Below are 10,639 nucleotides of genomic sequence, written 5' to 3'. Positions count from 1 at the left end.
TCTGGAGAAGGCATATGATAGAGTTGATAGAGATGCTCTGTGGAAGGTATTAAGAATATATGGTGTGGGAGGAAAGTTGTTAGAAGCAGTGAAAAGTTTTTATCGAGGATGTAAGGCATGTGTACGTGTAGGAAGAGAGGAAAGTGATTGGTTCTCAGTGAATGTAGGTTTGCGGCAGGGGTGTGTGATGTCTCCATGGTTGTTTAATTTGTTTATGAATGGGGTTGTTAGGGAGGTAAATGCAAGAGTTTTGGAAAGAGGGGCAAGTATGAAGTCTGTTGGGGATGAGAGAGCTTGGGAAGTGAGTCAGTTGTTGTTCGCTGATGATACAGCGCTGGTGGCTGATTCATGTGAGAAACTGCAGAAGCTGGTGACTGAGTTTGGAAAAGTGTGTGGAAGAAGAAAGTTAAGAGTAAATGTGAATAAGAGCAAGGTTATTAGGTACAGTAGGGTTGAGGGTCAAGTCAATTGGGAGGTGAGTTTGAATGGAGAAAAACTGGAGGAAGTGAAGTGTTTTAGATATCTGGGAGTGGATCTGGCAGCGGATGGAACCATGGAAGCGGAAGTGGATCATAGGGTGGGGGAGGGGGCGAAAATCCTGGGAGCCTTGAAGAATGTGTGGAAGTCGAGAACATTATCTCGGAAAGCAAAAATGGGTATGTTTGAAGGAATAGTGGTTCCAACAATGTTGTATGGTTGCGAGGCGTGGGCTATGGATAGAGTTGTGCGCAGGAGGATGGATGTGCTGGAAATGAGATGTTTGAGGACAATGTGTGGTGTGAGGTGGTTTGATCGAGTAAGTAACGTAAGGGTAAGAGAGATGTGTGGAAATAAAAAGAGCGTGGTTAAGAGAGCAGAAGAGGGTGTTTTGAAGTGGTTTGGGCACATGGAGAGAATGAGTGAGGAAAGATTGACCAAGAGGATATATGTGTCGGAGGTGGAGGGAACAAGGAGAAGAGGGAGACCAAATTGGAGGTGGAAAGATGGAGTGAAAAAGATTTTGTGTGATCGGGGCCTGAGCACGCAGGAGGGTGAAAGGAGGGCAAGGAATAGAGTGAATTGGAGCGATGTGGTATACCGGGGTTGACGTGCTGTCAGTGGATTGAAGCAGGGCATGTGAAGCGTCTGGGGTAAACCATGGAAAGCTGTGTAGGTATGTATATTTGCGTGTGTGGACGTATGTATATACATGTGTATGGGGGGGGGGGGGGGGGTTGGGCCATTTCTTTCGTCTGTTTCCTTGCGCTACCTCGCAAACGCGGGAGACAGCGACAAAGTATAATAAAAAAAAAAAAAAATATATATATATATATATATATATATATATATATATATATATATATATATATGTGTGTGTGTGTGTGTGTGTGTGTGTGTGTGTGTGTGTGTGTGTGTGTGTGTGTTATAGAAATAACTGAACTTGAAATTTTGCCGGTCATCATTTCAATACATGGTATGTTGTGAATTATAAGAAATTACTATTTTCCAATCTTATGTTCGTGCAGGTATCGGCATCTGCTACATTCACTGGACCGGGTCCACACCTACCTGTGTCACACTGCCCTTGACCGAAGCACAAAGTTCCTACGTAAGTGATGACATCAGCCGTGCAGACCCCCCTCCCCCCAGTGATGACTGCCTTAAATCATGTCTTCATTTGTGCTTATGAAAGTGCTCTGCCGCCATCATGGATTCTGTGGTTATCTTCAACATTGATAATGTTATTCATTGTGCATGATCCAGCCAGTCTGAGGGAAGGATTCTTTCATTTCAACGAGGATGATTACAGTTGGAAATTCTTTTCCTATAAAAGTCTGCATGGTTTGTTTATGGCTTCCTTCATCAACGGTACTTATTTCTTTAAGCAATTTACCTCCATGACAGGAACTGTCTTATTCCTTCAGTTACCTCTATAGGTATCCAAATACTGGTAAACTCAGATATACCATCAGATGAGTCTAATCTCATCAGCAGCAAACTTTAAATGTCATCTCTTTGAAGTCAACAGATTATAGAAAAATTATAGGAAAGGAATATATAGAACACTGAACGGTGTTGCCAGCTGTGTTGACAGCCTCATGTACGTGCCTCCGAAACATTCCAGGGAGCAGTTGCCTGCCCCCGGGGATGAGAAAAGAACTTTAGGGTATATACTGACTTTCTGTCTGCTCATTCTTGCTGCCTAAATCATCCTAACATTTGGATATAACATATTCAAGCTTTAATCTTTACCTTTAAGATAAAGGAAATAAAGTTAGATCATTTAATCAATCGTGTTTTGTTCGTGATTTTGTACATTACAGCATTTCTGAAAGTGATAAACTGCGCGGAGAAAGCCCGACTGGGGCACACCTCCTGCCATCGGCCCAATATCACCGTCAACGTGTGGAATCAGATCCTGAGATTGGAAGTTGGCCCAGAGTTGTGCGAGTAAGTTATGTGTCCCATGTTGTCTCGGCTGCTCAGCCTCAACTTATTCACACCACACTTTAATCCGTATGTCCCGGAACTTGAAGTGCATGAATCAGGCCTATGGCTGTTTCTGGCACGCACACATCTGTGAAATTTTCTTACAACTAATTCATAACTGACCTTTACAATATATGTATACTATCGGCATTCACAGTTTCATTGTTTAGTCTGTTTCAATTATTCACCACTTACATTATAACAGTCCTTCTTCTTGTTTTTTGTGACAAGCTTGCCTAGCTTCCTGCTATGGCCTTTAGTTACACTGTCAAAGAATCTTGTGAAGAAATGTTCACTATCGACGTCATCCAGCTGATTCAGAAAGTTGAAGGCCGTACCAAGTTATCCTTCTCTCTTCTCTCTTTCAATTCCAACATATATGTAGTCCTCACATTCTCAATGTAATTCAGCTCTCGTCACTCAGGTCCCATCTTAGATGCCTTTCTCTGTACTATCACAATTAGGTCTTCGTACTTTGTGCTTGATCTTGACATGGACTCTCAAGGTTTTGACCAGCAGGCACTAAACTTCGCGCTGTGCATGCTAGGCCTTGACCTGCGTGTCTTAGGCTTCACTTTGTATGCACTTAGTCCATGGGAGAGGAAATTCTCTTCATTTCAGAGGAAAATACTATCAATTGTTCATTCATTCTCAGAGTTCCATTATATGAGACTGATCTACAACAAATCTATTTGTCCCAAGAAGCTGATCATCTTTTCCTCATTCAAGCTCGTTAGATTGATGCCGCACAAGGCACTCTTCATCTCAGTACCAGTTTTGTGTGTCGATAGATACACCATGTTAGGGAGATCCATCTCTGGTAATTACAGATCAGAAATGAGACATTAAAGATCTGCATAAAGAACTTGGCAAAATTGATAACATAAAGTCATATTGTCTTCCTGGTCTTGCAAACTTTTACGAGCAATTTTTGTACCTGTACCTTTTCTTATAGGTATCAGTGTCAAGTCTTTATAGTTTTGTTTGATATTCCCTGGTCTTGCAGTCTTTGTTTATCAATTTTACTCATTATGTAGTTGCTTTTCTGCAATATGTATTAGTACATAACACTGCACACATTATATGACTTCTCTAGACTAGCACTGCTATTGATATTAGATATTTCACTCATTTCCCTTGTGCTATCATATATTTTAGCTTTTCTTTATATTGAGAAGATGTGGTATTAAGAAGAAAACCCTTACCATTCATCAGTCTGACATTTGTATTGTTTCAGATAAATCCTTTGATTAAATATTTCCGTTACAGTTCACTCCAGCAGAATACGAGATATGACATATGAGAAGGAATCCCTACGTGTGGAAGTTAGAGGAATATAGAAAGATGGGGAGCAATATAAATGCATCCATTTCTTTATAATCATATATCTGTATAGCACTGGAAGAGGGTTCTAGATTCCCAGTATTGAACCTTCTCTAACATCATACAACTTTTGAAACGTATACTGTCACTGTTCACTATGTCATCATTCACCCTATTCCACTCATCTGCTTCTCTCATGTTATGAACTACTCCTTTACATCTTTCCTAACAAGCTCTTGTTTAGCTTCTTGTTACAGCCTCTGTTTACAGCCTCTAGTTGTTTGCCCTTGTTGCAGACTTTGGTTACTGCCTCCTTTTACAGCTTCTGGTTATAGCTTCCTGTCATAACATCTTGTTACAGCTTCTTGTTATAGCCTCTGGTTACTAGCTCCTGTTACAGCTTCTGGTTATAGCCCCTGGTTACAGCCTTTGTACTTATATCTTTTTGCAGCTTCTATATTTGCATCTTTTGAAGAAAAGCTCACTGCCAACATCATCAAAGTGATTTAGAAACTTGAAGATTGTGATCAATTCACCTCTTACTCTTCTGTAGCAGACAAATTTCTTGCCTCTCACCTCTCACTGTAGCTAACTTATCGTACTACTGGTACCATCTTTCTTGCCCTTCTCTGGGCATTCCTTTTAAGTTTTCGTGTTATTTCAAGTGCGGTGACCAAATTTGAGAAGCATATTGTAATCTGGCCTGATATGCACTGTGAACAGTTTGTTGCACATTCCCTTTAACCATACGTCTAAATGCGATTCTAGTATCTGTATGCAGATAGTTTATATTCTGGTCAGTTCTACTAATATGAAACTTTGGTCACAAGTTAGGTACAGTAATGACTCCTAAATGTCTCTCAGATACTGATTCATGCACCTTGTCTTCCGCTCGATGATACCATATTGAGACTGTCTTTTACTGTTACCCATTCTCGTTGCTTTGTATATTTAGATTAAGTTCAGCCATATAACAGTCCAATTATCAAGTTTGTGTGGGCTCCCTAATGATATCCTCATTATCCTTTACTCCTCTTATGACCTTGACATCATCCACAAATATATTTAGGCATGAGATAAGTCCTTCTGGGAAGTCGTTAACATGAAAAAAGAAGAGCCATTGTTCCAAGACCGATCCCTTGCAACATGCCGCTCTAGGCCCAAACCCATTTTGAGAAGGCTCTTTTGATATGCATCCTTTGCTCCCTTCTGCTGAGGGGAATTTTCACCCATCTGCCTTATTCCTTCCAACCCTGTATGTGATACAAAGTCAAATGGTTTCAGTCACTCAAGAAAAACACAGTCCACCCATTCTTCTCTTGTCTAAAACAGAGCTACTTCTCTCATGGGAGCCCAAGTGATTTGTTATGCATTTCCTTCATTCGCTAGTTCATGTTCTCTCTCACTTAAGTAGTTTATCCTTTGCAAGTAGTCACATTCGCATTCTGATTGTCTATTTTAGTATTCTTCAGATCACACTCGTCAGAGATTTGTCTTTCATCTCAGTTTCTTGATCTGTCTTAAGCACAGGCACAATACTTGCCCTTTCCACTCCCTTGGTACTACGCCTTCCTCCAACAACATATAGGCACTAAACCCTCCTCCAACAACTTAGCACTACAGCTGCCTCCAACAATATATTAGCACTACACGCTCCTCCAACAATATAATGAAGAATATCTTAAGTAGCCTGTAAAATTTGCACACGTTTCATCATAAGCCATATATTGGTAAAGGTCCTTTGGTAGTCTACCAGCGTATTTTCCAGCAATTCTAATGCTTTTGAAGAACGCCTTCCCTTTCTACGTATGTTACTGATGTTGAGGCTAAAAGTGTCTTCAATCTTTAAAACATTATTGAACTCTGTTAATTCTTCTGTATAATACTTCACTAGTCCATGGTCTCTTTCAAGTGCTGGTTGGCTGCTGTGCTTATCATATCTGCTTCATAGTACGTCCCTCCCTAAGTACCCTTGTTTTTTGATATCTTTTTGAGCTATATATCTCTCTCATTTCTAAACTCCTCCCTCTGTTTGCAGTTAAAGGTACCCACCCATACGCTCACCAATTTGCTTATTTCTTCAGTGCAGGTGTTACGGAACTTTCCAGAACATTCATCTGCATTAAGGCACTGGAGCTCCATTTTCCAGTCTATGTTACCCCTATTTCTTTTTTCTTTTTTTTGCTTTATGTTGTTTCTAAGACCATATCACCTCTTTTGGTTTAGTTTCATGTCTGATCGTTTTATATCCTTATCAACTATATATTATCAAATTCCAATAGTATGTCATCACTTTCTCTAGTTGGTTTATTGTGTCAGATATTTTTCAGCTCCCATACAACTATGTGCAAATAAAAGATCTAGCGATGATTGCGTACCAGACCTGATTCTAGTGTGCTAAATCACATGCTGTTAGAGAAAACTTATCCTGTATATTCTCTATGAACCTGTGCTCCTGTGACTATCCCCATGAGAATTTACGCTCTCCAGGTCTATGCTATTCAAATCCCCAATTATCAGAGGTGTACAGTCTCTGAGGAGTGTGCCTTATGGAGATAACTTTGAGTTAAAAGAAAACACAAGATTTTTGTGTGGTAAACATGATAGTCAAAGGTAAAATGAATGTTGGCTAAAGTGATGAACTTTCCTCAGCTCCCTCAACACCCAGAGGTCATGCCTACTGCAAAATGAGTACGTTCAGAAGGAGTGTGGTGGACAGACAAAGGAAGAGCTCTATAAGAATGTGTCTGGGGTGTTCCTGGCGACATGGTGCCGCCTCCCTCTCCAGCCACACCTCTTGCCTTTCTCAAGAGCCTCTAGTCAACACATCACTGCCTTCCACCTCATCCTCTTCCTGCTACTACTGCATGTAGCCATCTCCTGATGCTGAAGACCCTGACCCACCCACATCAGTAGAGTCCATCATTTTTGTGTGGTTATTACCGTAATTATACTCTGAGAAAGTGAAGTTCTGAAAGAAAACAGTCGAAAAGTGCAATAATATATAAAGTCTCATGAAAATCCTGGTGCTACACCACTGTTGCCTCCTAATACTACGTTACTAAACTCATATCAAAGTCTTAAAGGCTACATAACTTGTGAGCTGTGATAGGCGTACCATAATTTAGAAATATAGTGACAGAATGATGTAGGCCAATTGTATTACCTATACTGCATCAGTGGCATAGTAGTCCAAGTCAGGCTTCAAGGATACAGAGTCATGACTATTGACTTGATGATACTTCCAGTGAAACCAAGTCTACATCAGTCATGATTACTGGTCATCCTTATCTCAATTGTGCAATTGTTCAGTTGGTTAGACACTCGCAAAAATGCTGCACATTGTTGCCTGTATACTCAGAAGTCCCTTTTATGTGATAACCATCCTTACCCAGGAACTCTAACAAATGAACCATGAGCTTTAATGCTGTATTTGTATACTTTTTGTGTTTATGTATGATTAGAATCTGTTTTCTTGACATTCCAGAAGTAGACAGTAACTATGTAATAGTTTGGTGTGTCTGATACACAGAAAGAGTGTTTTACATTATATTTCTCATGTAAATCTGTCCAGATTTAAGCTGTATTGAAAATGTGATAGTGTTAATTTATTATTCTGAAAGGTTCTCTCATGTACTGATAGTTTAGATCGAACAGCGAAGATTAGCAACTTTAGTCTTGCTAGTTAGGTTCTATTGTAGCTTTGCTGTATAAGTTAGTAAATTATGACACAGACAGATTATCAGCATAAGTATACCAAATGGAAATCTTGTTTCAATCTTGTTTTGCTCGGGACAATGATAGTGACCGAATCACTCAGTGAGGGAGCAAAAGAGTGATTACATCCAGAATTGACAGACATTCAAAAATCCATCCCTATCTCTCTCTCTCTCTCTCTCTCTCTCTCTCTCTCTCTCTCTCTCTCTCTCTCTCTCTCTCTCTCTCTCTCTCTCTCTCTCTCTCTCTCTCTCTATATATATATATATATATGTATATATTTTTTTTCTATAATATATTATCAGTATACATTGTCGTTGTCTCCCGCGTTAGGGAGGTATCGCAAGGAAACAGACGAAAGAATAGCCCAACCCACCCACATACACATGTATATACATACACGTCCACACACGCACATATACATACCTATACATTTCAAAGTATACATATACATATATACACAGACGTATTCATATATATACATATGTACATACTTCATACTTGCTGCCTTTATTCATTTCTGTCGCCACCCCGACACACATGGAATGACACCCCCCTCCCCCCGCACGCGAGCGAGGTAGCGCAAGGAAAAGACGACAAAGGCCACATTCTTTCACACTCAGTCTCTTGCTGTCATGTATGATGCACCGAAACCACAGCTCCCTTTCCACATCCAGGCCCCACAAAAGTTTCCATGGTTTACCCCAGACGCTTCACATGCCCTGGTTCAATCCATTGACAGCAAGTCGTTCCAATTCACTCTATTCCTTGCACGCCTTTCACTCTCCTGTGTGTTCAGGCCCCGATCGCTCAAAATCTTTTTCACTCCATCCTTCCACCTCCAGTTTGGTTTCCCACTTCTCGTTCTCTCCACCTCTGACACATATATCCTCTTTGTCATTCTTTCCTCACTCATTCTCTCCATGTGACCAAACCATTTCAATGCACCCTCTTCTACTCTCTCAACCACACTCTTTTTATTACCACACATCTCTCTTACCCTTTCATTACTTACTCAAGCAAACCACCTCACACCACATATTGCCCTCAAACATCTCATTTCTAGCACATCCACCCTCCTCCACACAACCCTATCTATAGCCCACGCCTCGCAACCATATAACATTGTTGGAACCGCTATTCCTTCAAACATACCCATTTTAGTTCTCCGACACAACGTCCTTCCCTTCCACGCATTCTTCAACGCTCCCAGAACCTTCGTTCCCTCCACCACCCTGTGACTTCCATCCGCTGCTAAATCCACTCCCAGATATCTTAAACACTTCACTTCCTCTAGTTTTTCTCCATTTAATCTTACCTCCCAGTTGACTTGTACCTCAACCCTTCTGAACCTAATAACCTTGTTCTTATTCACATATATTCTCACCTTTCTTCTTTCACACACTTTACCAAACTCAGTCACCAGCTTCTGCAGTTTCTCACATGAATCAGCCACCAGAGCTGTATCATTAGCGAACAACAATTGACTAACTACCCAAGCCCTCTCATCTACAACAAACTGCATACTTGCCCCTCTCTCCAAAACTCTTGCATTCACCTCCCTATCAACCCCATCCATAAAGAAATTAAACAACGATGGAGACATCACGCACCCCTGCCGCAGACGACATTCACTGGGAACCAATCATTTTCCTCTCTTCCTACTCGTACACATGCCTTACATCCTTGATAAAAACTTTTCACTGCTTCTGGCAACTTACCTCCCACACCATATACTCTTAATACCTTCCACAGAGCATCTCTATCAACTCTTATCATATGCCTCTCCAGATCCATAAATGCTACATACATATCCATTTGTTTTTCTAAGTATTTCTCACATACATTCTTCAAAGCAAACACCTGATCCACACATCCTCTACCACTTCTGAAACCACACTGCTCTTCCCCAACCTGATGCTCTGTACATGCCTTTACCCTCAAAATCAACACCCTATCATATAATTTCCCAGGAATACTCAACAAACTTATACCTCTGAAATTTGAACACTCATATTTGTCCCCTTTGCCTTTGTAAAATGGCACTATGCACGCATTCCGCCAAGCCTCAGGCACTTCACCATGAACCATACATTCATTGAATATCCTCACCAACCAGTCAACAACACAGTCACCCCCTTTTTTGATATATTCAACTGCAATACCATCCAAACCCGCTGCCTTGCCGCCTTTCATCTTCGCACACCACCTCGACCAGAACACCCTATGTCTGCCACTCTATCATCAAACACATTCAACAAACCTTCAGAATACTCACTCCATCTCCTTCTCACTTCACCACTACTTGTTATTACCTTCCCATTAGACCCTTCACCTAGGTTCCCATTGTTCTCTTGTCTTCCGTACTTTATTTACCTCCATCCAAAACATCTTTTCATTCTCCCTAAAATTTAACGATACTCTCTCAACCCAACTCTCATTTGCCTTCTTTTTCACCTCTTGCACCTTTCTTTGGCCCTCTTGCCTCTTTCTTTTATACATCTCCTAGTCATTTGCACTATTTCCCTGCAAAAATCGTCCAAATGCCTCTCTCTTCTCTTTCACTAACAATCTTACTTCTTCATCCCACCACTCATACCCTTTCTAATCTGCCCACCTCCCACCTTTCTCATGCCACAAGCATCTTTTGCACAAGCCATCACTGCTTCCCTAAATAGATCCCATTCCTAACCCACTCCCCTTACGTCGTTTCCATTCTGCACTCAATCTCTCCTGGTACTTCCTCACACAAGTATCCTTTCGAAGCTCACTCACTCTCACCAATGTCTTCACCCCAACATTCTGTCATCTTTTCTGAAAGCCTCTACAGATCTTCACCTTCGCCTCCACAAGATAATGATCAGACATCCCTCCAGTTGCCCCTCTCAGCACATCAACATCTAAAAGTCTCTCTTTCACGCGCCCATCAATCAACACGTAATCCAATAACCCTCTCTGGCCATCTCTCCTACTTACATACGTATACTTATGTATATCTCTCTTTTTAAACCAAGTATTCCCAATCACCAGTCCTTTTTCACCACACCAATCTACAAGCTCTTTACCATTTCCATTTACAACACTGAACACCCCGTGTACACCCATTATTCCCTCAACTGCCACATTACTC

At 41.0% G+C, this 10,639-nt stretch overlaps 1 protein-coding gene across 6 annotated transcripts in view; it reads left to right on the top strand.

The window, feature by feature from the left end:
• The window catches only part of LOC139760685 (uncharacterized), a 51,242-nt gene extending 43,686 nt beyond the window's left edge, over positions 1–7,556 (top strand). For all 6 annotated transcript variants that reach the window (XM_071684232.1, XM_071684235.1, XM_071684238.1 and 3 more), the window contains 3 exons: positions 1,506–1,588; positions 2,304–2,430; positions 6,445–7,556. In XM_071684232.1, coding sequence (XP_071540333.1) covers positions 1,506–1,588; positions 2,304–2,430; positions 6,445–6,676 — 442 coding nt within the window. In that variant the 3' untranslated portion in view covers positions 6,677–7,556. The remainder of the gene's footprint in view (positions 1–1,505; positions 1,589–2,303; positions 2,431–6,444) is intronic.
• Positions 7,557–10,639: the final 3,083 nt, after the last annotated feature.

Source organism: Panulirus ornatus, chromosome 37, assembly GCF_036320965.1.
Source record: "Panulirus ornatus isolate Po-2019 chromosome 37, ASM3632096v1, whole genome shotgun sequence".
NCBI lineage: Eukaryota > Metazoa > Arthropoda > Malacostraca > Decapoda > Palinuridae > Panulirus > Panulirus ornatus.
The sequence above is the reverse complement of the archived record's forward strand: the minus strand, read 5'-3'. Positions and strand labels throughout refer to the sequence as shown.